A 27,684-nucleotide genomic window follows, 5' to 3' on the forward strand; every position below is an offset into this window, starting at 1 on the left:
GCCTATTACCCATCGTCCTGGGCACACAGAGCGGCCTATTACCCATCGTCCTGGGCACACAGAGCGGCCTATTACCCATCGTCCTGGGCACACAGAGCGGCCTATTACCCATCGTCCTTGGCACACAGAGCGGCCTATTACCCATCGTCCTGTGCACACAGAGCGGCCTATTACCCATCGTCCTGTGCACACAGAGCGGCCTATTACCCATTGTCCAGTGCACACAGAGCGGCCTATTACCCATCGTCCTGTGCACACAGAGCGGCCTATTACCCATCGTCCAGTGCACACAGAGCGGCCTATTACCCATCGTCCTGTGCACACAGAGCGGCCTATTACCCATCGTCCTGTGCACACAGAGCGGCCTATTACCCATCGTCCTGTGCACACAGAGCGGCCTATTACCCATCGTCCTGTGCACACAGAGCGGCCTATTACCCATCGTCCTGTGCACACAGAGCGGCCTATTACCCATCGTCCTGTGCACACAGAGCGGCCTATTACCCATCGTCCAGTGCACACAGAGCGGCCTATTACCCATCGTCCTGTGCACACAGAGCGGCCTATTACCCATCGTCCTGTGCACACAGAGCGGCCTATTACCTATCGTCCTGTGCACACAGAGCGGCCTATTACCCATTGTCCTGTGCACACAGAGCGGCCTATTACCCATCGTCCAGTGCACACAGAGCGGCCTATTACCCATCGTCCTGTGCACACAGAGCGGCCTATTACCCATCGTCCTGTGCACACAGAGCGGCCTATTACCTATCGTCCTGTGCACACAGAGCGGCCTATTACCCATCGTCCTGTGCACACAGAGCGGCCTATTACCCATCGTCCAGTGCACACAGAGCGGCCTATTACCCATCGTCCTGTGCACACAGAGCGGCCTATTACCCATCGTCCTGTGCACACAGAGCGGCCTATTACCCATCGTCCTGAGCACACAGAGCGGCCTATTACCCATCGTCCTGTGCACACAGAGCGGCCTATTACCCATCGTCCTGTGCACACAGAGCGGCCTATTACCCATCGTCCTGTGCACACAGAGCGGCCTATTACCCATCGTCCTGTGCACACAGAGCGGCCTATTACCCATCGTCCTGTGCACACAGAGCGGCCTATTACCCATCGTCCTGAGCACACAGAGCGGCCTATTACCCATCGTCCTGGGCACACAGAGCGGCCTATTACCCATCGTCCTGGGCACACAGAGCGGCCTATTACCCATCGTCCTGGGCACACAGAGCGGCCTATTACCCATCGTCCTTGGCACACAGAGCGGCCTATTACCCATCGTCCTGTGCACACAGAGCGGCCTATTACCCATCGTCCTGTGCACACAGAGCGGCCTATTACCCATTGTCCAGTGCACACAGAGCGGCCTATTACCCATCGTCCTGTGCACACAGAGCGGCCTATTACCCATCGTCCAGTGCACACAGAGCGGCCTATTACCCATCGTCCTGTGCACACAGAGCGGCCTATTACCCATCGTCCAGTGCACACAGAGCGGCCTATTACCCATCGTCCTGTGCACACAGAGCGGCCTATTACCCATTGTCCTGGGCACACAGAGCGGCCTATTACCCATCGTCCTGTGCACACAGAGCGGCCTATTACCCATCGTCCTGTGCACACAGAGCGGCCTATTACCCATCGTCCTATGCACACAGAGCGGCCTATTACCCATCGTCCTGTGCACACAGAGCGGTCTATTACCCATCGTCCTGAGCACACAGAGCGGCCTATTACCCATCGTCCTGTGCACACAGAGCGGCCTATTACCCATCGTCCTGGGCACACAGAGCGGCCTATTATTCATCGTCCTGTGCACACAGAGCGGCCTATTACCCATCGTCCTGGGCACACAGAGCGGCCTATTACCCATCGTCCTGGGCACACAGAGCGGCCTATTACCCATCGTCCTGTGCACACAGAGCGGCCTATTACCCATCGTCCAGTGCACACAGAGCGGCCTATTACCCATCGTCCAGTGCACACAGAGCGGCCTATTACCCATCGTCCTGTGCACACAGAGCGGCCTATTACCCATCGTCCTGTGCACACAGAGCGGCCTATTACCCATCGTCCAATGCACACAGAGCGGCCTATTACCCATCGTCCTGTGCACACAGAGCGGCCTATTACCCATCGTCCTGTGCACACAGAGCGGCCTATTACCCATCGTCCTGGGCACACAGAGCGGCCTATTACCCATCGTCCTGTGCACACAGAGCGGCCTATTACCCATCGTCCAGTGCACACAGAGCGGCCTATTACCCATCGTCCAGTGCACACAGAGCGGCCTATTACCCATCGTCCTGTGCACACAGAGCGGCCTATTACCCATCGTCCTGTGCACACAGAGCGGCCTATTACCCATCGTCCTGGGCACACAGAGCGGCCTATTACCCATCGTCCTGGGCACACAGAGCGGCCTATTACCCATCGTCCTGGGCACACAGAGCGGCAGCCGATGATTGCCCGTTTTGGCCGATCTTTCCTTAATGTGTACAGGGTCTCTGAAGTAGAGCTGTAGCTGTGTTCTTCACGCCTTGTTCCCTACACAGCAGAATAATTCGGCTGCGGCAGGAACGTGAGGCATCCTAGGACAGTTTTCGATGGGTCATCACCTTCGTTAGTGCTTCGGGGCAGCTTTGCAATGGGAGGATTTTTTCCTCTTAGGATGAATCACGATATCAGACTTCATTCGTGAGCGCTGAGACTTCGATTCCCCGTATTCCTGATGTTTTTTCTCTCCCAACCAGGACATGTCCATTCTCCATGACCTTTTAGGCACTGTCATCTGTCTGTCACATTAATTCTCTTTTCTCCTTCCTTCAGGACTTTTCCAGAAAGCCATCGCACAAAGTGGGACTGCAATCTCCAGCTGGTCTGTGAACTACGAGCCTCTGAAGTACACCCGTCTACTAGCTGCCAAGGTGGGCTGTGATTATACCGATAATGCCGAGATGGTGAGCTGCCTCCGAAGAAAGCCACACCGAGACCTGGTGGACCAAGACATCCAGCCGGCCAGGTACCATATTGCTTTCGGACCTGTCGTGGATGGCGATGTGGTCCCCGATGACCCAGAGATCCTAATGGAACAGGGCGAGTTCTTGAACTACGACATCTTGATGGGGGTGAACCAGGGCGAGGGTCTGAAGTTTGTTGAAGACACTCTGGAAAGTGAGGACGGCATCTCTGCCAGTTACTTTGATTTTACCGTGTCTAATTTTGTGGACAATCTCTATGGCTACCCAGAAGGAAAAGATGTTCTACGTGAGACCATCAAGTTCATGTACACAGACTGGGCAGACCGTGACAATGGTGACATGAGAAGAAAGACCCTGCTGGCTTTGTTTACTGACCACCAATGGGTGGCACCTGCTGTGGCAACGGCTCGATTCCATGCAGAGTACGAGTCACCCGTTTACTTCTATGCCTTCTACCACCGATGCCAGGCTGAAGGAAGACCTGAGTGGGGAGAGGCGGCCCATGGAGATGAAGTGCCCTATGTGTTTGGTGTTCCCATGGTTGGAGCCACAGACCTTTTTCCATGCAATTTCTCTAAAAATGATGTGATGCTAAGTGCTGTGGTCATGACCTACTGGACCAACTTTGCCAAAACTGGGTGAGATTTCCAGTTCCTGTTCCACCATTTCTTTATCTGTTACTTAAGGGTCTTCTAGTAGGACATTCCTGCCAACCACATCCTCACCTAATCATCTATACCATCACATCTGTGTAATCTAGCCTACCTACTATGTAATACCACCATGTCATTAAGGACTATACCCCTGATGTTCTGTATACCAACATTGGCTATGTTCTCTACCTTCTGTGGCTTTTCCATAGCAGGGTAAATCCCATCTGAATAGTCAGTGCTATAGTGATTGTGCTTTACCCCTTGATGTTCCCATCAGATATTAAACCATTACCGGGGTACGTCTGGATATAGATAACTCACTCGCCAGGGTACATTCGACATATGGTTTCACCTTTATTACACTATTGACAGTATCATCCTTTTTTATTGTCTGCATTTTCCTTTTAGGGATCCCAACCAGCCCGTTCCTCAAGACACCAAGTTCATTCACACCAAGCCCAACCGGTTTGAAGAGATGGTGTGGACAAAGTTTAACCCGAAGGAGAAGCAGTATCTACATATTGGCCTGAAGCCTCGTGTCAAGGACAACTATCGTGCCAACAAGGTTGCCTTCTGGTTGGAATTAGTCCCTCACCTTCACAATCTCAATACGGTACAGCACCCCTCTACCACCACCAGATTACCCCCGTACAGCACCCGCTGGACACCCGGCTCCAGGACAAACAGCGGAAGTACAACACGCCGCCCACACTCCACGCTTCCTCCTGACGGGGATGATGATGAGTTGGTGGAACGGCCTCGATATTCTCCCTTCCCTGGCGACTCCCGTGACTACTCCACGGAGCTCAGTGTGACGGTAGCTGTGGGGGCTTCACTTCTGTTTCTCAACATTTTGGCTTTTGCTGCTCTTTACTACAAAAGAGATAGACGTCATGAACTGCGACAGCGGAGACACAGCCCTGGGCGTGGAGGTGCCCCCGGCAATGACCTGGCACACCATGGACCAGAAGAAGAGCTTATGTCCCTTCAGATCAAAAGAGCTGGTGGGGCTCCAGATCTGGAACCACTGAGGCCACATGATATACTGAGGCCAGCGTGTCCTCCTGACTACACGCTGGCACTGAGAAGAGCCCCTGAGGACGCTCCACTCCCTCCGCCACCTCCACCTCCATCCTCCGTTATGGCTCCAAGCACCATTTCGGGGCTACCCTCATTACACCCTTTCAATACATTCCCCACCACTGCCCACAACAATACCCTTCCTCACCCGCATTCGACCACAAGGGTATAGTGGTGCTAGGCCTCTCCTCCACCCATACGCTGCCCCCGTCTCCCCTTCTTCTTATGAACAGCTACGCTGGCTTTCTGGGCCTACCAAGCCTGAGCTGGATTTTGCCTTATGGCAGGGGATGGGGTAGATACAATGACTTGTTTATAATGAGGGAGCAAGAGACGAACTACCCTCGCTCCCCGTGCCCCCCTTTGCCCACCTCAGGCTATAAAAACTGCTCCCAGTGATCAAGCAACTGGAATCTCTGCCAACGTCATGGGGGAAACAGGGTCAAAGAGACAGATATTTAATGGGATTGTAGGGGAGGATACAAGTGTTTTGATCTAATAAATTATACCCCCTGCTTCTCTTTTTAGAAAGGGATGGGGGTCCGGCTACGGGAGGTACGGCGGTCTAGGTGATTAGGCCCGCACCCTCCAATGACTCACTTCTACATCGGCTTTATTGTTTTTATTCCAGGACGAAGTTCATTTGATGGGAACACTGCACTGGGCGCGGGACATCGCAGACCCCCGCAGTCTGGCGAGTTCAATGCACTGAATCTTCAAGGACTAAACTGCTCCCCAACAGCCGAAATGACCATCCACAAGAGAAGAGGGCAGGGGGTGAATGTATTCGGGAGGGTGAATGCATGACTGGCTAAACTGAAGCCCCTTCCTCCTAAAAAAACACACAGTGCCAATGATCCCTTCCTCCTCTCAGACTGGGTGGGCCGGCTCGTCAGTAACTTGGGGGTGTCTCAAAGGTTTGGAACTGTTCTGCCTCTCCACTGCCATAGTCCCAGGTGCCTGGGTAAAAACAAGGGGGGAAGGGAAGTGTGAGTGCCAAAATAAGCTGGGGGGGGCTCTCGTCCGACCAATCATTCTTTTATCTGATGTTCTATTTCTCATCATTGTCCTCAGTTCTGGGCTCAGATTTCTCGCAGATCTTCCCTGACAAGGTCTCCCCTACGGCCCCGATCTCCTCACTGTCCCACCCGTCCTCTCCTCCACTTCTTCCTCTACATTTACAGGCACCAGGTTCGTCACCAGAAGCACATTGAGACCTTACGTTCCCTGTGAGGATGTGGGTCTGACATGGCGAATAGGAAGCTGAGATGGCGGCAGGCAGCGATTAGAAGATCCTGGAGGACCAGATTCAGGCCGATCCAGTGATCCAGTGTACAGGCTGCAGGGTCACAAAAAGATTTCTGTACATGAAATCGTCAAACGCCTTTGCTTAGAAGAGATCCCAGGATTCCTGCAAGTTACATCATTAGCGCATCAGATGACAGACAGTCAGCCAAAGCCGCCGAAAGTCCAAAGTGTAGGGTCTTCCATACTCCCCCAAACAGATCATGCCAGGGGGAAGAAGGATCCCACACTCGGATTTCTGATGGATGATCAGATAAGCCTTCACCAGAGGAGACAGGAGAGGACAGAGGAGAGGACAGAAGAAACAGGAGAGGACAGGAAAGGACAAAATAGGACAGAGGAAACAGGAGGACAGAGGCGACAGGAGAAGACAGAGGAGGGACAGGAGAGGACAGAGGAGGGGACAGGAGAGGACAAAATAGGACAGAAGAGGACAGAAGAAACCGGAGAGGACAGAGGAGACAGGAGAGGACAAAATAGGACAGAGGAAACAGGAGGACAGAGGCGACAGGAGAAGACAGAGGAGGGACAGGAGAGGACAGAGGAGGGAACAGGAGAGGACAGAGGAGACAGGAGAGGACAGAGGAGGGGACAGGAGAGGACAGAAGAAACCGGAGAGGACAGAGGAGACAGGAGAGGACAAAATAGGACAGAGGAAACAGGAGGACAGAGGCGACAGGAGAAGACAGAGGAGGGACAGGAGAGAACGGGAGGGGACAGGAGAGGACAGAGGCGACAGGAGAGGACAGAAGAAGCAGGAGTGGACAGAGGAGGGGATAGGAGAAGTCAGAGAAAACAGGAGATGACAGAGGAGGGGACAAGAGAGGACAAAATAGGACAGAGGAAACAGGAGGACAGAGGAGACAGAAGACGACAGAGGAGACAGGAGAGGACAGAAGAAACCACAGAGGAGACAGGAGAGGACAGATGAGACAGGAGAGGACAGAGGAAACAGAAGAGGACAGAGGAGACAGGAGAGAACAAAAGAGGACAGAGGAAACAGGAGAGGACAGAGGAAACGGGAAAGGACAGAGGAAACAGGAGAGGACAGAGTAAACAGGAGAGAACAGAGGTGGGGAAAGGAGAGGAGACAGGAGGTGACAAAGGAAACAGAAAAGGACAGAGGAGACAGGAGAGGGCAGAGGAGGGGACAGAGAAGACAGTAGAGGGCAGGAGACAGGAAGTAACAAAGGAAACAAAAGACAGGGACAGGAGAGGACAGAGGAGACAGGAGAGGGAAGAGGAGGGGACAGAGAAGACAGTAGAGGGCAGGAGACAGGAAGTAACAACGGAAACAAAAGACAGGGACAGGAGAGGACAGAGGAGACAAGAAACAAGAGGACAGAGGATACAGGAGGGGACAGAGGAGACAGGAGAGGAGAGGACAGAGAAAACAACAGAGGAGACGGAAGAGACAGGAGGGGGCCGAAGAGAAAGGAAGGGACACAGGATAAAACCATAACGAGAGAGGCAGAAGCCCCCCATACTTACTAGACTGCCCGCTTCCATTTCATGCGTATGGCCAGTTATATATAATTTTGGATAGTCTCGGGCTTAGTCTGACCAATATCGTATTGCTTATCCCTATAAAAGATGACTAGGACCTGAAGGAAAAACGGGCATTTGCCTGGGGACCTGGACCCCTTGGTTGGACATATCGAGCTCCTAACACTACGCAGTGTGGCAGCGGGTACTCCTATTTATTAGTGAGGTCAGAGCCTCTGTCCTCAGGGCTCGAATACGTCCTCCTTCATCCCTGACCCGCAGAAGTTCAGTGGCCTCCACAGATTTCTACCATGTAAGATAACCATCATCTCATGCAATGATCCGTCTACCCAGGTGTTAACATACGAGGGGTGACATTGATTCAGCCGGTGTGGGCTGATGGCCGGTGGATCGTCCTCCGTGCTTGTTGGTCACCATTGACCATTTTGTCTTCTGCGGAGATGAAATGATGAGTAAAGACTTCTGGGGGTCCCGGTATGGTGGGGGGGCTGCTGTAACTTGTAGGAATCCTGCTCTAAGCTTCAATCACTGAGGCTGAAGACAATGTATGTGCAGTGGGCTGCTGTCCGGAACGGCGCACCAGAGAAGCCCCCTACCCTCACTGACCTGAAGATTTATATTATATAGATTGTTCTATGATTAAAGAGACATATGGAATATATAAATATCTATAAAATATATATGCACAGGATGGTCACACCCAGATGTGTGTATATAGACACTATATACATGTACGCACGCGTGCGTATGTAGATATAGCCATCTGTGGCATTGTACTCCAATGGGCAGGGTACAACGGCGCAGACCGCCGCATATCAACGTATGTGTGTAAATATACATGACGTGAAGGCACAGGAGATGCCTTATTGCCTTTGTAGGTCCTGGCGCTGAATTGGTTAAGTACTGGCACTTTTTTTCTTTTTTTTTTTTCATTTTCTTCTGTTTTTGGGATCTTGGACTGAAATAAAATGACAAATTTTGGTGACATTATGGTTGTTGTTGTTTTTTTCTTCTTCTTCTTCTGGAAAAAGGGAAATGATCCTGAAAATCACTAAGTCAGGATTTTCTGATCTGTGATGTAAGCCAACCAAGTTCTTTGAGCAGATACAGTGGGGCAAAAAAGTATTTAGTCAGTCAGCAATAGTGCAAGTTCCACCACTTAAAAAGATTAGAGGCGTCTGTAATTTACATCATAGGTAGACCTCAACTATGGGAGACAAACTGAGAAAAAAAAATCCAGAAAATCACATTGTCTGTTTTTTTTTTCATTTTATTTGCATATTATGGTGGAAAATAAGTATTTGGTCAGAAACAAGCAATCAAGATTTCTGGCTCTCACAGACCTGTAACTTCTTCTTTAAGAGTCTCCTCTTTCCTCCACTCATTACCTGTAGTAATGGCACCTGTTTAAACTTGTTATCAGTATAAAAAGACACCTGTGCACACCCTCAAACAGTCTGACTCCAAACTCCACTATGGTGAAGACCAAAGAGCTGTCAAAGGACACCAGAAACAAAATTGTGGCCCTGCACCAGGCTGGGAAGACTGAATCTGCAATAGCCAACCAGCTTGGAGTGAAGAAATCAACTGTGGGAGCAATAATTAGAAAATGGAAGACATACAAGACCACTGATAATCTCCCTCGATCTGGTGCTCCACGCAAAATCCCACCCCGTGGGGTCAGAATGATCACAAGAACGGTGAGCAAAAATCCCAGAACCACGCGGGGGGACCTAGTGAATGAACTGCAGAGAGCTGGGACCAATGTAACAAGGCCTACCATAAGTAACACACTACGCAACCATGGACTCAGATCCTGCAGTGCCAGACGTGTCCCACTGCTTAAGCCTGTACATGTCCGGGCCCGTCTGAAGTTTGCTAGAGAGCATTTGGATGATCCAGAGGAGTTTTGGGAGAATGTCCTATGGTCTGATGAAACCAAACTGGAACTGTTTGGTAGAAACACAACTTGTCGTGTTTGGAGGAAAAAGAATACTGAGTTGCATCCATCAAACACCATACCTACTGTAAAGCATGGTGGTGGAAACATCATGCTTTGGGGCTGTTTCTCTGCAAAGGGGCCAGGACGACTGATCCGGGTATATGAAAGAATGAATGGGGCCATGTATCGTGAGATTTTGAGTGCAAACCTCCTTCCATCAGCAAGGGCATTGATGATGAAACGTGGCTGGGTCTTTCAACATGACAATGATCCAAAGCACACCGCCAGGGCAACGAAGGAGTGGCTTCGTAAGAAGCATTTCAAGGTCCTGGAGTGGCCTAGCCAGTCTCCAGATCTCAACCCTATAGAAAACCTTTGGAGGGAGTTGAAAGTCCGTGTTGCCAAGCGAAAAGCCAAAAACATCACTGCTCTAGAGGAGATCTGCATGGAGGAATGGGCCAACATACCAACAACAGTGTGTGGCAACCTTGTGAAGACTTACAGAAAACGTTTGACCTCTGTCATTGCCAACAAAGGATATATCACAAAGTATTGAGATGAAATTTTGTTTCTGACCAAATACTTATTTTCCACCATAATATGCAAATAAAATGAAAAAAAAAAACAGACAGTGTGATTTTCTGGATTTTTTTTTCTCAGTTTGTATCCCATAGTTGAGGTCTACCTATGATGTAAATTACAGACGCCTCTCATCTTTTTAAGTGGTGGAACTTGCACTATTGCTGACTGACTAAATACTTTTTTGCCCCACTGTAGATGTGAGCCCTCAGGTCCTGATACGTAACTAAAGCTATTGGATCCTAGTACCGAACAAAAGACTTTGAGAACACAATAATGGAAACTATCTGATCTTTTCCATGAAAACTCAAGGAAGGAAGAAATTAGACTCTGGTATTGAACTAAGTTCTCTGATGACACAAGGATGTATGGCATCAGGTCCTGGTGTTAAGCAAAGCACTTTAATGATCTGAATATAGTAGAGTATCAGGTTCAAATGTTAAACTAAGTTGGGGTTGGCACATAGATGTATGAGATTAAGTCTTGGTGTTGACATCAGCTCTCTAGTAACACAAGGATGTAGAGTATAAGATCCAGGTGTTGATCTAAAGTATATGATAGCATAAGGGTGAAGTGTCAGAGACAGGTTATGCATTAAGTTGCATTTACACAGGTTGACCAGAGGCCGTCTGTAATTACCGATCATCTACATAGAAACCAAATAGTAGTACTTTAGTTCCCTGTTCAGACAGGCCAACCACTATTCAATATGCACAGAATGATCATGAATACCATCATTCTGTGTGCGTGAAATATTGTTTTCGGCAGCATCATCTGTTTACACGAGATGACGTGCTGCCTAGAATGACGATCTTTAAAACGTGGCAGACATGCTGATTATTGGGAAACAGTTCTTAGTGTGTAGATTATCAGGACCAGGTGTTTAAGTTCTTTGCTAACATGAGGGAGTAGCATGGCAGGACCAGTTGTTTACCTACATTTTTTGATGACACAAGGTTGTAGTGCATCAGCTACTGGTCATGAACTAAGTCCTCTTATGACACTAGGATCTAACATATCAGGTACTGGTCTTGAACTAAGTCCTCTGATGACAATAGGATGTAATATATCACATATTGGTCTTGAAATAAATCCTCTGATGATACTAGGGTGAAGTTTATCAGGTATTTGGCCTAAACTAAGTCCCTTGAAACACGACAGTGTAGTGTATCAGGTACTGGTTTTGAACTAAGTACCCTGATGACAGTATGTAACATATCAGGTACTGGTCTTGGACAACTAACTCCTCTGATGATTCTAGGGTTTAATTTGTCAGCTACTGTTCTAGAAATAAGTTCTCTGATTTCACTAGGGTGCAGTTTGTCAGCTACTGGTATTGAACTAAGTCCTCTGATGACACTAGGGTGTAGATTATCAAGTATTGGTCTTAAACTAAGAGTGTAGTATATCAGGTACTGGTTTTGATCTAAGGCCTCTGATGACACTAGGATGTCATGTATCAGGTCTGATGATATTAGTGATATTAGGGTGTAGTTTTTCAGCTACTGGTCTTGAACTAAGTTCTCTAAAGTCACTGGAGTGTAGGTTGTCAGCTACTGGTATTGAACAAAGTCCTCTGGTGACATTAAGGTGTAGTTTATCAGGTACTGGTCTTAAACTATGTTCTCTGATGACACTACAGTGTAGTTTATCAGGTGCTGGTGTTAAACGAAGAGTGTAGTGTATCAGATACTGGTTTTGAACTAAGTCCTCTTATGATATTAGTGTAGGTTATCAGGTACTGGTCTTGAACTAAGTTCTCTGATGACAATAGGATGTAGCGTATCAGTTACTAGTCTTGAACTTGGGCCTCTAATGACAATAAGGTGTAGGTTATCAAGTACTGGTCTTAAATTAAGAGGGTAGTGTATCAGGTACTGGTCTTGAACTAACTCCTCTGATGACACTATGGTGTAGTTTTTCAGCTATTGGTCGTGAACTAACTTCTCTGATGTCACTAGGGTGTAGTTTGTTCTTTACTGGTTTTGAACTAAGTCCTCTGATGACATTAGGGTGTAGTTTATCAGGTACTAGTCAGTCCTCTGATGACACTAGGATGTATTTTATTTGCTACTGGTCTTGACCTACGTCCTCTGATGACACTAGGGTGTAGTTTATCTGCTACTGGTCTTGAACCATGTTCTCCTATCACAGAAGAAGAAAACAATAAACACCAATTTAATGTATTTTTCTCCAACCCTTATATAGAATATTTTACAAAGTTGCTGCACAACTATAAGATGCAAAAAAGATCCGTAACAATCTCACAGCAGTGCAGTCCATCCATAAGACAAGGTGTTCACAGCATCTGGTGCCACATTTCGGGGACCTCAGGGAGGTGACAAAGAAATTTTGGAGAAAATACTTTGCCCTGGTGTTTGTTATTGTATTAGAGAAAGCTGATCTATGGTCCGGTATCGATGAGGTGTCCACGCTCTGAGGGTCCTCCAGCGGAGTGTATCTACGCTTCACATGTGTGATACAGTCACAAAGAACAGCACCGATCATGTAGTGTTACTTATTGTCAGCCTCTATGGCGGCGTTCTGCGCAGCCTCCTATGAGGCATCTGTAGGTACACGAGCAGATGTAACGAGGCTGATAGGGCATATCGCTGACCAGTGCTCATCATATGAAGAAAAAACACAAAAATTGGGCTTGGTTTGAGTTGGTACACATGCAGCATATAAATGCATGTTCACATGGCCAAAAAGCATACAAAACCTACAAGAGAGAAAATGAAAAAAAACCCTGCTGTAATTAAATAAATAAAAAGCAAAAGTGCATCTAAATCATACAGAGTTCTTAGTAATACTGTATTTGATCAAACATAGCATAAAAGCCGTCCCCCCATCGACAAGGTGACTCTGTGGTCGGGGCGGTCCTACACTGTCTAATATTAAAAACCTTATCATGTGTCAAAGTTGACGTCTGTGAAGAAGGGCAGACAAGGACCGAGGTTTTTAATACTAGACAGTGTAGGACCGCCCCGACCACACAGTCACCTTGTCGATGGTGGGACGGCTTTTATGCTATGTTTGATCAAATACAGTATCATACTCTGTATGATTTAGATGCACTTTTGCTTTTTATTTATTTAATTACAGGGTTTTTTTTCATTTTATCTTTTGTAGGTTTTGCTCATCATATGAAGGCAGTAATGATCAGTAGGCAGGATTGCTCTCTCCCCCTCATTGTGAGCAATTTTTTTTTCATTGGAAAAATGGCCATGTTCAGAATAAGCATTCAGGTTCAATCATTCTGCCGATTGTTGCCAACATACAGGGTCTTTAACGCCGCTTTGTATGATTTTGGGAACAGATCCTGCATTGTGGTGCCAAAGGGGTCTCATAGAAGCATTGTCTGCCTGATGCCCCGGAGGGCTCATGTAGATGCATTGCCAATCTGGTTCCCCCTGGGATCTCATGTAGAACTATCGCCTATCTGGTGCCTCGGGGGTCTTATGTAAAATCATCACCTGTCGGGTGCCCTGGGGGTTTCAGGTCTCATGTAGAAGCATCGCCTGCCTAGTGCCCGTGGGGTCTCATGTAGAAGTATCGAATACCTGGTGCCCCGGCGATCTCATGTAGATGAATCGCCTGCCTGGTGGCCCGGGGTTCTCACGTAGAAGCATAGCCTGCCTAGTGACCCAGGGGTCTCATGTAGAAGCATCGCCTGCCTAGTATCCGAGTGGTCTCATGTAAAAGCATCACCTGTCTAGTGCGCAGGGGTCTCATGTAGAAGTATCACCTGACTGGTGCCCTGGTGGTCTCATGTAGAAGCATAGCCTGTCTAGTGTCCCAGGGATCTCATGTAAAAGCATCGCTTCATGTAAAATCATAGCCTGCCTGGTGGTCCGGGGTTCTCATGTAGAAGTATAGCCTGCCTGGTTCCCCAGGGGTCTCATGTAAAAGCATTGCCTGCCTAGTGCCCGGGGGTATCTCATGTAGAAGTATCGCCTGCCTGGTGCCCCGGCGGTCTCATATAGAAGAATCGCCTGCCTAGTGGCCTGGGGTTCTCATGTAGAAGCATCGCCTGCCTAGGGTCCCAGTGGTCTCATGTAAAAGCATCACCTGCCTAGTGCACAGGGGTGTCATGTAGAAGTATCGCCTGCCTAACGCCCTGGCGGTCTCATGTAGAAGCATAGCCTGCCTATTGCCCAAGGGGTCTCATGTAAAAGCATCGCCTGCTTGGTGGCCCAGGGTTCTTATGTAAAAGCATTGCCTACCTGGTGCCCGGCAGTTTCATGTAGAAGCATCACCTGCCTGGTGCCCGAGGGTCTTATGTAGAAGCATCGTCTGCCTGGTGCCCTGGGGATCTCTTGTAGAAGTTTTGCCTACCTGGTGCCCTAGGGGTCTCATGTAGAAGCATTGCCTGCCTGGTTCCTGGGGGTCTCATGTATAAGTTCCGCCTGCCTGGTGCCCCAGAGTTCTCATGTAGAAGCATTGACTGCCTGGTTCCCGAACGTCTCATGTAGAAGCATTGCCTGCCTGTCACTTTGGGGGTCTCATGTGGAAGCATCGTGTGCCTATTCCCCCGGGGTCTCATTTAGAAGTATTGTCTGCCTGGTGCCCCGGGGGTCTCATGTAGAAGCATTACCTGCCTGGTACCCTGTAGTTCTCGTGTAGAAGCATTGCCTGCCTGGTGCCCCAGAGATCTCATGTAGAAGCATTGCCTGCCTGATGCCCCAGAGGTCTCATGTAGAAGCATTACCTGCCTGGTGCCCCTGAGGTCTCATGTAGAAGCATCGCCTGCCTGATACCCTGTAGTTCTCGTGTAGAAGCACTGCCTGCCTGGTGCCCCAGAGATCTCATGTAGAAGCATCGCCTGCCTAGTGCCCCAGAGGTCTCATGTAGAAGCATTGCCTGCCTGGTGCCCCAGAGGTATCATGTAGAAGCATTACCTGCCTGATGCCCCAGAGGTCTCATGTAGAAGCATCGCCTGCCTGATACCCTGTAGTTCTCGTGTAGAAGTATTGCCTGCCTGGTGCCCCAGAGATCTCATGTAGAAGCATCGCCTGCCTAGTGCCCCAGAGGTCTCATGTAGAAGCATTGCCTGACTGGTGCCCCTGAGGTCTCATGTAGAAGCATTACCTGCCTGGTGCCCCAGAGGTCTCATGTAGAAGCATCACCTGCCTGATACCCTGTAGTTCTCATGTAGAAGCATTGCCTGCCTGGTGCCCCAGAGATCTCATGTAGAAGCATTGCCTGCCTGGTGCCCCAGAGGTCTCATGTAGAAGCATTGCCTGCCTGGTGCCCCAGAGGTCTCATGTAGAAGCATTACCTGCCTGATACTCTGTAGTTCTCGTGTAGAAGCATTGCCTGCCTGGTGCCCCAGAGGTCTCATGTAGAAGCATCGCCTGCCTAGTGCCCCAGAGGTCTCATGTAGAAGCATCACCTGCCTGGTGCCCCAGAGGTCTCATGTAGAAGCATCACCTGCCTGGTGCCCCAGGGGTCTCATGTAAAAGCATCACCTGCCTTGTGCGCGGCAGTCTCATGCGGAAGTATCACCTGGTGCCCCGGGGATCTCATGTAGAAGCATCTACTGCCTGGTGCTCTGGGGGGTCTCATGTAGAAGCATTGCCTGCCTGGTTCCCGAGGGTCTCATGTAGAACCATTACCTGCCTGGTGCCCTGGGGTCTCATGTAGAAGCATTGCCTGCCTGATTTCCAAGGGTCTCATGTAGAAGCATTACCTGCCAGGTGCCCTAGGGGTCTCATGTAGGAGCATCGCCTGCCTGGTGATTCAGACTGCGGAGACCCGTGTATCTCAAACTGTGCCTTCCCCCCTCCCACCAGTCCCATAATGAACACACGGACAAGCCTAGGTGGGTTGAAACAGGTCGGTCACAGTTTATTAATTCCATACGCAGAGAAAAGCAAATTACATTTTGCAACGGGCTCATCATAGAATCGTAGAGTTGGAAGGGACCTCCTGGGCCATCTGGTCCAATCCCCTGCTCAAAGCAGGATTCGCTAAATCATCCCAGACAGATGTCTGTCCAGCCTCTGTTTGAAGACTTCCATTGAAGGAGAACTCACCACTTCTCGTGGCAGCTTGTTCCACTCATTGATCACTCTGTCAAAAAGTTTTTTCTAATATCTAATCTGTGTCTCCTCCCATTCAGTTTCATCCCATTGCTTCTAGTCTTTCCTTGTGCAAATGAGAATAAAGTTGATCCTTCTACAATGTGACAGCCCTTGAGATATTTGTAGACAGCTATTAAGTCTCCTCTCAGTCTTCTCATCGTCGAAGGCCCTGTCTGCAACCGACAAGCGAGCTGGCCAATGAGCGGTTACGAACCTTTGCCCCTCTCTACAACTTCCGCCACAGAGGATCATGTGTATAACCTACATAGGACTCCGACCCCACCCTTGAGCAATAGAGCCTGCTTGACTCCATCCTGCAAGCCGGACAGAAATATGTCAAGACCAATGTCCGTCAGGTGAATTCAATCCGGTTGTAATAGTGCAGAATTATCTCCTTCCAGCTGGTGGTGGCGAGCCACGATGCCGCATTTTCCCATCACAAATTTCGCCATCCGCGCATTGATCTTTCTTCTTGATCGCTCTATGGCTTGTGTGTCCCTTGGTTCATACCAAACGGCTCGTGGCACTATCTCCGACCACACCAATATCATCTCCGGTAAAAGACATGTGAAACACTCTATGTCTGTTGACATCACTGTACAGAGCTCAGCGCTTCTTTCATTTGACCAAATCATTGCCACCGGCGTGTAACACTAATATCACCGGCCCCTTGGTCCTATTAGCGATATTGACTAGTTCCGGGAAAATCTGTTACCACTGGGGCCCTCTTATACCTCTCCGGGTGACCTCCAGCCCTGGGAAGCCTAGATTTTTTCCTCTCGGCCGAAGCTCGGCCCTCTTAGCCACCCAGTAGACATATGAATGTCCCAAAACATAAACTGCAGGCTTACATACCCCTATAAGAGACAAGATGTGTTACTTCAGCAAATCAGGTCTTATATATCTGGCGAAACATGCTGATTTCCAGCGACCCATTCTCTGCACTTCGGCCTCCGATACTCCTGCCCTAGCTGCTTCGATGGCTGCCCCGATTCAAAACGAATGTGTCCCGTAGTCCTTCGGATTAGCCCCGTTTTTATCTAAGCATTGCTTAAAAATTCCCTGAAACTGATACTTCGTAAGATGGGACCCGTCTGTATGTGAGAGAAAAAAATCTACTTGCATGTCTTATTACCACGTATCGTTTAACTATTTTTAGAGGGCATACTGGGCCGTCTGATGAGTTAACTAGGACCTACGTGCTCCTACCGGTGGGATCGCACTTGGATTTACGCAGGCAAATGCGCAGTGCATCGCTGCATGACTATATTCTCACTGATCAAACCGCCTTCCGACGCTGTCTTTGACAGCAGCAACAACTCGCTAATGCGTAGTGCGCCAAAAAAGAGCGATAGCGAAAGCTGCTGATATGAGGATCGCCTCGTATTGCGACTTGCATACTGATGGGGTTATTGAAATAATGTCATGCAATATTCTAAGTGAAATGGGGCAATGGCATTCCTGACTCAGTTGAAGCCTTCTCCAGCCTTTTAATGGCTTGTTTGATGAAAAAGAACTCAGTAACGTCCACCCACCCCATTAGTTGGAAGAAAAAGGCTATTCCTGATAATTGCCGATGTACCCAACGCTCCTCTTTCCTTGAGCCAAATCAAGAATTCTGTAGACAGCTCGCATCTCGCTCGGTCGCACGTATCGACGGGCCTACCCTGAATTAGAGAGCACCACTCTTCCCACGCCTTACCATAGACCTGACAGGTAGCCGGTGTAACAGAGGCACGTGTTAATGGCATCAGTGGTTGGCCACTGTGTCCCATAGGGATGGAGGACACTGGACACCCACTGGTTGTGCACTGGGGAGAAGGTCTCTGAAGTCCTGCCAATCGAAAGATAACAGTGAGCTAACAAGATTATTGTGTATGTTCAACACTAATCTGGCGCAACACCAGATGCTGTGTCTCAGGCATAGTAGTGCTAGCCGACGTAAGAGGGCGAGCAAGGGCAGGGATGCAGAAGACATATGGTTTAAGCTCTTTGCGGTTCCCGGATTTTTCCTTATAAATCGAATGTTCGTGTTTTCCAATTGGGTACCCCATAACTTCACTGATGAGACTATTGCAAAAATTTCTAACAGGGCTGGATCGCGTCCCCAGCTTGCTGTGGTCCATAGCTCCGTCCAGCTGCTTTTGCACCTTTCGTTTTGTATATTGCTGCAGAACCCTCTTTAACACGCCATCCTACTATGAGACCTAGTTCCTTGCTTGTCATCTCTTGCCATGACGCAGGTGTGACCATTGTAGGACTGTAGGAATGTCTTCTAGTCTAGTAAGGCTGCCCTCAGTGAGCGAGAAATTCTAATCCTATGTCCTGGCTGGGAAATGCCCTTTGTTGCCAACGATAATTGGCGAAAGAAGGCTCTGCCGACCGGCATTACCCGGCTGGCGAATGTCAGCAGACCCAGCAAGGCCTGCATCTGCTGAAGGGTGACCTTTTTCACTTCACAGAAACCCTCCAACATCGGCAGTGTTTCCTGTATTTTCTTAGCTGGTAGGCGAAAAACCATCAAATTGGTGTCTATTTCGATGCCCAGGCAATACATTACAAGGTCCGATTGTACGCTGTCCGATTTCGGTACACCGAACTGCCGTGCTAGAAATTTAAATTTTTCGAGAAGGAAGGAGCAGAGTTTTGAATTTTTGGGGATGACGAATAAAAAATCATCAAGGTAGTGAATCAGAGAATTGTGGCCTGTTTCATACCGGACTACCCACTCCAGGAAAGTGCTGAACAGCTCGAAATAGTGACATGAAATGGAACGTCCCATCGGCAGGCACATATCAGAATAATATTGCTGGTCCACCTTTCAACCTAATATGTGGACGCAGTCGGGATGCACTAGTAATAGGCGGGATGCCGACTATATGTCTGATTTTGCTAGGAGGGCACCGGGCCCAGCTGCGCGCCTTGTCGAATGACACGGAAGCTTCCTCTGAGGGTATAGCGTCGTTAACCGATTCGCCTTTTGGGTGTGACAGGTGATGGATCAGACAATATTTCCCAGGTTCCTTTTTAGGAATAATGCCCAACGGCGAAATTCTAATATTTTGGAAAGGGGCCCGCCACTCTACCTAATTCAACCTCCTTTTCAATTTTTTGGTACAATATTTCGGGGAATTTGTGAGCAGACTTTAGGTTATTGGCCAAGGTTGGTGTCACGACTTCCGGCTCTGCCTTCTCTCTTGCGCACTCTTGCCGGCGCGTTCCTGCTTCCCGGCGCGCTCCCGCGCCTGGCCTCCGGCTCCCTCGGCGTCTGGCACTCAGCACGCAGCCTCCTGGGTAGTCTGACGCGCTGGCCCTGCCCCCAAGATGGCGACGCTCACTGCTATTTATGTTCAGCGTCTCCTCAGGTAAGACGCCTGGTTATTGCATGCGGTGACGCCTGTCTTGTGCGGCGTTCACTGTGTTCTCAGGCCCCTTCTCTTCTCTTCTGTCTGCGCTGCCCGTACTACCTCTGTGCTCCCCGCCCTGTCCTCTGTTCTCCGCCGCTACACTTTGCTCTCCGTGCTTCCTGGGTCTTCCTGCCTCGCTACCCTTTCCCTGCCGCCTGCTCCTCCTCTCCTCACCCTACCTGCCATGTGTCTTCCCTCTTTTCTGTGTACTTCATTATACCTCTTTCATTTGCAGTCTCCAGTCCTGGTCTTCCCTCCTGGCTCTCCAGTCCTGTGTATCGTTAGGTCTCCGTGTGTCTCAGTGCTCTACTCATCCGGTACCCCTGTGCCGCCTCTCCGGTATACTACCCCTGTCGCCCCTTTGGTTCCGGCTGTCGCGGTTCTACCTCCTGGGGGCCTGTCCCTAACGCTCCCTGTATAGGGGGTGGTCTTCACCTGGGCACTCGCCCTCGGGGGCTCTGGAGCCGTGACCCAGAGGGTACACTCTCGGGTACGTCTGTCTTTCCCCTTTTGCACTAGTAACATCGCAACAGAATAACCAGGCCATGGACCCCGCTGGAGCCACGGCTGCTCAAAAAGAGTTAGTTTTTCTCTGGGAGAACCAGACGTGTATGATGTCCTTCATGAAAACTATGGACTCGCGTCTCTCCGCTCTCCAGTCTTCGGACCCTGGTAACGCCGCCCAGTTGGCTGGCTTACAACAGGAATTGGCTCAGCAGCGAGACACCCAGTCACACATCCTCAGCTACATGTGTTATGAATGAGTCACCGTAGGAGGCAAAAGCAGAAATACAAGCTAAGTCCAGAAAACTGGAGAAGTTGGCAACTATCAGATTGCAGACCCCTGAACCTATCAACACAACTAGCAGTAGCCGTGGGGGGTTCCTACGATGCCCTAGACCCCTCGATCACAGCCGAAGAATTACATAGGCCTAAAGAAAGAAAGGGGAAATCTAAACTGCCCCAGAGCAGACCCCAAAGCAATAGGCAGCCCCCCAACATATAATGACGGTGAAGCAAGATGAAAACACTAACACAGACAGAAAGATAGACTGAGCAAAGACGGGGCCCAAAACTACCTAGATAGGAAAGGACAGGAAGGCTGCTGTCTGCAATCTGCCAAAACCCTATCAAAGACAAAAGCCAACAAGCTGATATGAAAAAGGCCCTGAAGCAGCTAGGCTTCAAAAACTAAATCAGCACTCAGGTATTTTCAGAAGACAGAGCTAAATGAATTCAGCACACCCCAGCAGGGAATGGCAGAAATCCAGAAAAACAAAGCAAAACAAAGTCAAAGCACAAAAGCAAAAGGCCGAGCAGCAAACTTAGCTTTAGAGGAGCAGGAATTCAGACTGGTCTCCAAGGATTCCACAGAGAAATCACCCGCAGGGCAGAAGGGCGTCGGCAGCCTTATATCCAGTCAGTAACTCCACTCAGCCAGTCATCATCATCAGCCTCAGGTGTTTGATAATCAGGCTCACTACCTTTCTTTACCAGAAGAGGGAGTTCCTCGGGCCTCAGTAATGAAGGGGAAAATGAACTCACAACATACATGGCTTCACCGCGGGTTCCCATCTCCCTCCGCGGTTAGTCAACCCACCCCGGTTTAGCGGTGACCCCAAATCATGCCGGGGTTTTATAAATCAGTGCCGTCTCCATTTTGAGCTGCTGCCCCAGCAATACCCTACAGACCGAGCCAAAGTGGCCTTCATCATTTCCCATCTAGAGGGGGATGCTTTGGCTTGGGTCAATCCCCTCTGGGAGCGTGATGATCCGGTAGTCACCCAGCTTTCTGTTTTTCTTGAGACTTTTCGTCGGGTTTTTGATGAACCGGGCCGTTTAGCCTCCACCACTGAGGCTTTGTTTAATTTATGCCAAGGTTCCCTAACTGTAGGCCAGTACGCTATTCAGTTTAGGACCCTTTCCTCCGACTTAGGTTGGAATAACGAGGCCCTGGTGGGCGCTTTTTGGCGAGGACTTTTGAGCCGTATAAAGGACGAGCTCGCAGGCCGCGACACCCCAACGATTCTGGAGGATTTGATCTCGTTAGCCATTCGAATTGATCTCCGGTTTCAGGAGCGGGCCAGGGAGAGAAGGGTCTCTCGTCCATTCTCTTCTGTCCGCAGGCCACCCAGTCCTCGACCCAGGAGCCTTCCTTCATCCCCGGCGCCCGAGCCTATGCAGGTGGACCGCATAAAGCTCTCTGACCAGCGTCGCAAGGAGAGGAGCCTCCATGGTCAATGTTTCTACTGCGGTAGTGGCTCCCATCTCATCTGAGCTTGTCCAGAGCATCCGGAAAACTTCTCCGCCTAGGCCAGGTAAGAGAGGCCTCCCTAGGTGTACGTGATACCTCTCTTCCCCTCACTTTGTCTGTCCTCTTGCATGTTGGTCGGAAGCGGGCTTCCCTGGTGGCCTATGTGGACTCGGGTGCCGCCGGAAATTTTATAAGGCTAGAAGAGGTTAATAGACTTTCTGTTCCCGTGAGGGCCTTGCAAAACCCACAAATTCTCGCTTCCGTAGATGGTCGACCTCTGCTAGAGACCGTTACTCTAGTTACTCATGAAGTAGAGTTGCAGGTAGGGGCGCTGCACAAGGAAAAAATTACGTTTTACGTCTTGGCAGGAATTTCTCATCCTATCCTGCTAGGTCTTCCTTGGCTGCGGCTTCACGAGCCCACCTTAGATTGGCATAGTGGCAACATCTTGCACTAGGGGGGGGAGTCTTGTCAGACTCGGTGTCTGCTGTCGGTGCGTCCCGTAGGTATCCCCAGTCCTTCCCTTGTTCCTCCTGGTTTGCCGTCGGTGTACCATGATTTTTTGGATGTTTTTGATAAGAAAGAAGCTGAGACTCTTCCTCCGCACCGTTCCTACGACTGCCCTATTGAACTCGTTCCTGGTACCACCCCGCCTCGTGGAAGGATTTATCCTCTCTCCCCGGCAGAGACCGACGCCATGTCTGAATACATCCGAGACAACTTGGCTAGAGGCTTCATTCGGAAATCTACGTCCCCTGCGGGAGCAGGCTTCTTTTTCGTAAAGAAGAAAGACGGATCCCTGTGCCCGTGCATCGATTATCGAGGCTTGAATCAAATTACGGTGAAGAACAAATATCCCCTACCACTCATCTCTGAGCTTTTTGATCGCCTGAGGGGGGCACGGGTGTTTACAAAGCTGGATCTTCGAGGAGCCTATAATCTGGTTCGCATACGCTCCGGGGACGAGTGGAAGATGGCGTTCAACACGTGTGATGGACACTATGAGTGTTTGGTTATGCCCTTTGGGTTGTGCAACGCACCTGCCGTATTCCAGGAACTCGTTAATGATGTCTTTCGGGATCTCCTTTACTCCTGTGTTGTGATCTACCTGGACGACATTTTAGTCTTCTCACCCGATCTGGCTACCCATCGGCGAGACGTTCGCCAAGTTCTTCTACGTCTCAGAGAAAACCACCTTTTCGCCAAATTAGAGAAATGTCTCTTTGAGCAAACTTCGTTGCCGTTTCTTGGTTACATCGTCTCAAACTCAGGATTGGAGATGGATCCTGAGAAAGTCTCGGCAATTCTTAAATGGCCACGTCCCCTCGGAGTGAAGGCAGTTCAGAGATTTTTGGGTTTTGCCAATTATTACAGGCAATTTATCCTGCATTTCTCCTCTTTGACAAAACCCATCTCAGCTCTTGTCCGCAAAGGAGCCGCTAGCAGTCACTGGCCCTCTGATGCCGAGGCTGCCTTCAAAACCCTGAAGCAAGAATTCGCTAAGTCCCCAGTACTCCATCGCCCGGATGCCAGCAGGCCATTCATCCTTGAGGTTGACGCATCCGCAGTGGGAGCTGGAGCAGTTCTTCTGCAGAAATCATCTTCGGGTCGCACTCTCACCTGCGGATTCTTTTCCAAGGCTTTTTACGCTCCCGAACGTAATTATGCTGTGATGGCTCTTGAAGAATGGCGCCATCTCCTCGAGGGTGCCCTCCATCCGTTAATCATTTTCACGGATCACAAGAACTTAGTCTACCTCCAATCCGCCTAGAGGCTCAACCCTCGTCAAGCCAGATGGTCACTGTTTTTCGAAAGATTTGACTTTGAACTCCACTTCCGACCCGGGGAGAAGAACATCAAGGCGGATGCTCTTTCACGGTCATTCCTGTCTGTCGACAAGGAGGAGGGTCCAATCCATCTAATCGATCCTACCAAGATCCTTTCCGTGGCTCCATTAAGCCTGGTCTCCCCACCATCTGGTAAGACCTTTGTTCGAAGTGGAGACAGATTAAAGGTTCTTCGCTGGAGTCATTCATCTAAATTCTCCGGACATGTCGGAGTTAAGAAGACTCTCTCATTTGTCTCCCGCCATTACTGGTGGCCTTCGCTTTGCAAGGATGTCCAAGATTTCGTCACCTCCTGTCCGTCTTGCGCCTGGAACAAGGTTCCTCGACATTCTCCTGTAGGACTCCTGCATCCGTTACCAGTACCAACCAACCCGTGGACTCATATCGCCATGGATTTCATCACTGACTTGCCTCCCTCTTCTAGATGCACGGTGATATTGGTGGTCGTGGATCGGTTTTCCAAAATGGCTCATTTCGTCGCTCTGCCTGGTTTGCCTACTGCTTTGGAGTTAGCGAAGATCTTTCTGCTTCATGTTTTTCGCCTCCATGGTTTTCCCCAGCATATTGCCTCGGATCGTGGAGTCCAGTTTACTTCCCGTTTTTGGTGAGCTCTCTGCGGATTACTTCAGATAACGTTGGATTTCTCCTCTGCCTATCACCCTCAGTCTAATGGACAAGTCGAGAGAGTCAACCAGGTGCTAACATCTTACCTTCGGCATTTTTCCAACGCTCATCAGGACGACCGGGCCTCCCTTCTTCCTTGGGCAGAGTTCGCCTACAACAATCACCCAAGTGAGGCTTCCTCCAAATCTCCCTTTTTTGTGGTTTTTAGTCAACACCCCGGCATTCCACTTCCCGTATCCCCCACCTCGGGTGTACCGGCAGCGAATTCCTTGTCTGTGGACTTCTCTCAGATTTGGAGGGAGACCAAAGTGGCTCTTGAGAGTGCCAGTCTCAGAATGAAGCGGTATGCCGACAAGAGACAGCTAGACGCTTCCCCGTATCGCCCCGGGGATAAGGTTTGGTTAGCTTCTCGATATATTAGGATAAAAATTCCCTCCTACAAGTTAGGTCCTCATTACATTGGTCCCTTTGAGGCCTTGAGTCGCATCAACGACGTGGCCTACAAGATGAGGCTACCCGCGCTCTAAAGATTCCCAACACATTCCATGTATCTCTCCTTAAACCAGCGGTGTTCAACCACTTCCATGCTGCTCCTTCCCTAGTCTCCCAGTCTTGTAGCTCAGAGAACACCTTTGAGGTACGGGATATTTTGGCTAGGAAGACTGTTAAAGAAGAGACTCTGTTTTTGATTGATTGGAAGGGTTTCGGCCCCAAGGAGAGATCTTGGGAACCTCAGGAAAATATTAATGCTCCCCGCATTATGAGACGGTTTCTTTCCAATGTTAGGAGCGAGGGGCGTAAAGGGGGGGGTACTGTCACGACTTCCGGCTCTGCCTTCTCTCCTGCGCGCTCTTGCCGGCGCACTCCTGCTTCCCGGCGCGCTCCCGCGCCTGGCCTCCGGCTCCCTCGGCGTCTGGCACTCAGCGCGCAGCCTCCTGGGTAGTTTGACGCGCTGGCCCCGCCCCCAAGATGGCGGCGCCCACCGCTATTTATGTTCAGCGTCTCCTCAGGTAAGACGCCTTGTTATTGCATGCGGTGACTCCTGTCTTGTGAGACGTTCACTGTGTTCTCAGGCCCCTTCTCTTCTCCTCTGTCTGCGCTGCCCGTACTACCTCTGTGCTCCCCGCCCTGTCCTCTGTTCTCCGCCGCTATACTTTGCTCTCCGTGCTTCCCGGGTCTTCCTGCCTCGCTACCCTTTCCCTGCCGCCTGCTCCTCCTCTCCTCACCCTACCTGCCGTTTGTCTTCCCTCTTTTCTGTGTACTTCATTATACCTCTTTCATTTGCAGTCTCCAGTCCTGGTCTTCCCTCCTGGCTCTCCAGTCCTGTGTATCGTTAGGTCTCCGTGTGTCTCAGTGCTCTACTCATCCGGTACCCCTGTGCCGCCTCTCCGGTATACTACCCATGTCGCCCCTTTGGTTCCGGCTGTCGCGGTTCTACCTCCTGGGGGCCTGTCCCTAACGCTCCCTGTATAGGGGGTGGTCTTCACCTGGGCACTCGCCCTCGGGGGCTCTGGAGCCGTGACCCAGAGGGTCCACTCTCGGGTACGTCTGTCTTTCCCCTTTTGCACTAGTAACATCGCAACAGTTGGTTTCCTACTGAATTTAGAGGGGATAAAAAAATCCATATGTAAAGCAGTATTGTAATTGTTGTGCTGCTTCATTATTGGGATAGAGGTTTAACCAGGGGTCCATCACGGTTACTCACCGGGGTTTGCCGCCATAGGCGCTCTGTTTGCCTGACGAGTTCATCTTGATGCTGGGTGTCCCCCCCGCAAGCTGAGCAGTCATGTCTATATCGACATGACACGTGGAAACGGCAGTAGGCCACGACCACTGAGCTTCCAGGGGTCAGCCGGGAAAAAGCGGAAGTTACTGACCCCTGCACCTGAATTTAACCCATGGAGGTGTGGCCAGACGCCCCTTCACCTTCAAACCCATTGGTCAGTTGGGCGTCCCAATTAGTGCATCACCTGGGGAGTGGTAGAAGGGGGGGAAATGGCACTGACCAGAATTTTCTTCTAACATTATCCATATGGGGGCTCCGCAGTCAGAGGCACGTTCCTTACTTAGTACCGTGCCTGCCAGTACAGGAGCGGTGTACATGTATATGAGGGTGTACAGGGGCGGTGTACATGTATATGAGGGTGTATAGGAGCGGTGTACATGTGTATGAGGGTGTACAGGAGCGGTGTACATGTATATGAGGCTATACAGGAGCGGTGTACATGTGTATGAGGGTGTACAGGAGCGGTGTACATGTGTATGAGGGTGTACAGGAGCGGTGTACATGTGTATGAGGGTGTACAGGAGTCGTGTACATGTGTATGAGGGTGTATAGGAGCGGTGTACATGTATATGAGGCTATACAGGAGCGGTGTACATGTGTATGAGGGTGTACAGGATCGGTGTACATGTGTATGAGGGTGTACAGGAGCGGTGTACATGTGTATGAGGGTGTACAGGAGCGGTGTACATGTGTATGAGGGTGTACATGTGTATGAGGGTGTACAGGAGCGGTGTACATGTATATGAGGGTGTACAGGAGCGGTGTACATGTGTATGAGGGTGTACAGGAGCGGTGTACATGTATATGAGGGTGTACATGTGTATGAGGGTGTACAGGAGCCGTGTACATGTGTATGAGGGTTACAGGAGCCGTGTACATGTATATGAGGGTGTACAGGAGCGGTGTACATGTATATGAGGGTGTACAGGAGCGGTGTACATGTGTATGAGGGTGTACAGGAGCGGTGTACATGTGTATGAGGGTGTACAGGAGCGGTGTACATGTGTATGAGGGTGTACAGGAGCGGTGTACATGTGTATGAGGGTGTACAGGAGCGGTGTACATGTGTATGAGGGTGTACAGGAGTGGTGTACATGTGTATGAGGGTGTACATGTGTATGAGGGTGTACAGGAGCGGTGTACATGTGTATGAGGGTGTACAGGAGCGGCGTACATGTGTATGAGGGTGTACAGGAGCCGTGTAAATGTATATGAGGGTTTACAGGAGCGGTGTACATGTGTATGAGGGTGTACAGGAGCGGTGTACATGTGTATGAGGGTGTACAGGAGCGGTGTACATGTATATGAGTGTGTACAGGAGCGGTGTACATGTGCCGGAGTTTTCTCATGGAGGATTGTGGGATGAATACTGATGAGGGTGATTTGCATACTGGTCCACTCCCTCCATTCATTAGGAAGAAAAGATATTAATTGTGGTGAATATTAATCAGCGATGGCGCTGACCACCGGCCTGTCATCAGCAGCGTGGCGGCTGTACTACAGAGACATGTCACCTAGAAGAGCAGGGTTGCCATGGCAACAGATGTGGTTGCTACGAGATATTCTGTTGTCATGGAAACAGGAAGCAAACGATTCTCCTTCATACACGGAGT

General features: G+C 50.0%; 1 protein-coding gene across 3 annotated transcripts in view; it reads left to right on the forward strand.

The window, feature by feature from the left end:
- Nucleotides 1-8,534, forward strand: part of NLGN2 (neuroligin 2) — a 297,004-nt gene extending 288,470 nt beyond the window's left edge. For all 3 annotated transcript variants that reach the window (XM_073572928.1, XM_073572944.1, XM_073572935.1), the window contains 2 exons: nt 2,851-3,640; nt 4,064-8,534. In XM_073572928.1, the coding sequence (XP_073429029.1) occupies nt 2,851-3,640; nt 4,064-4,907 (1,634 nt within the window). In that variant the 3' untranslated portion in view covers nt 4,908-8,534. The remainder of the gene's footprint in view (nt 1-2,850; nt 3,641-4,063) is intronic.
- Nucleotides 8,535-27,684: the final 19,150 nt, after the last annotated feature.

The sequence above is a fragment of the Dendrobates tinctorius genome, unplaced genomic scaffold (genome assembly GCF_039654945.1).
Source record: "Dendrobates tinctorius isolate UK_male_01 unplaced genomic scaffold, ASM3965494v1 ptg000002l, whole genome shotgun sequence".
NCBI lineage: Eukaryota > Metazoa > Chordata > Amphibia > Anura > Dendrobatidae > Dendrobates > Dendrobates tinctorius.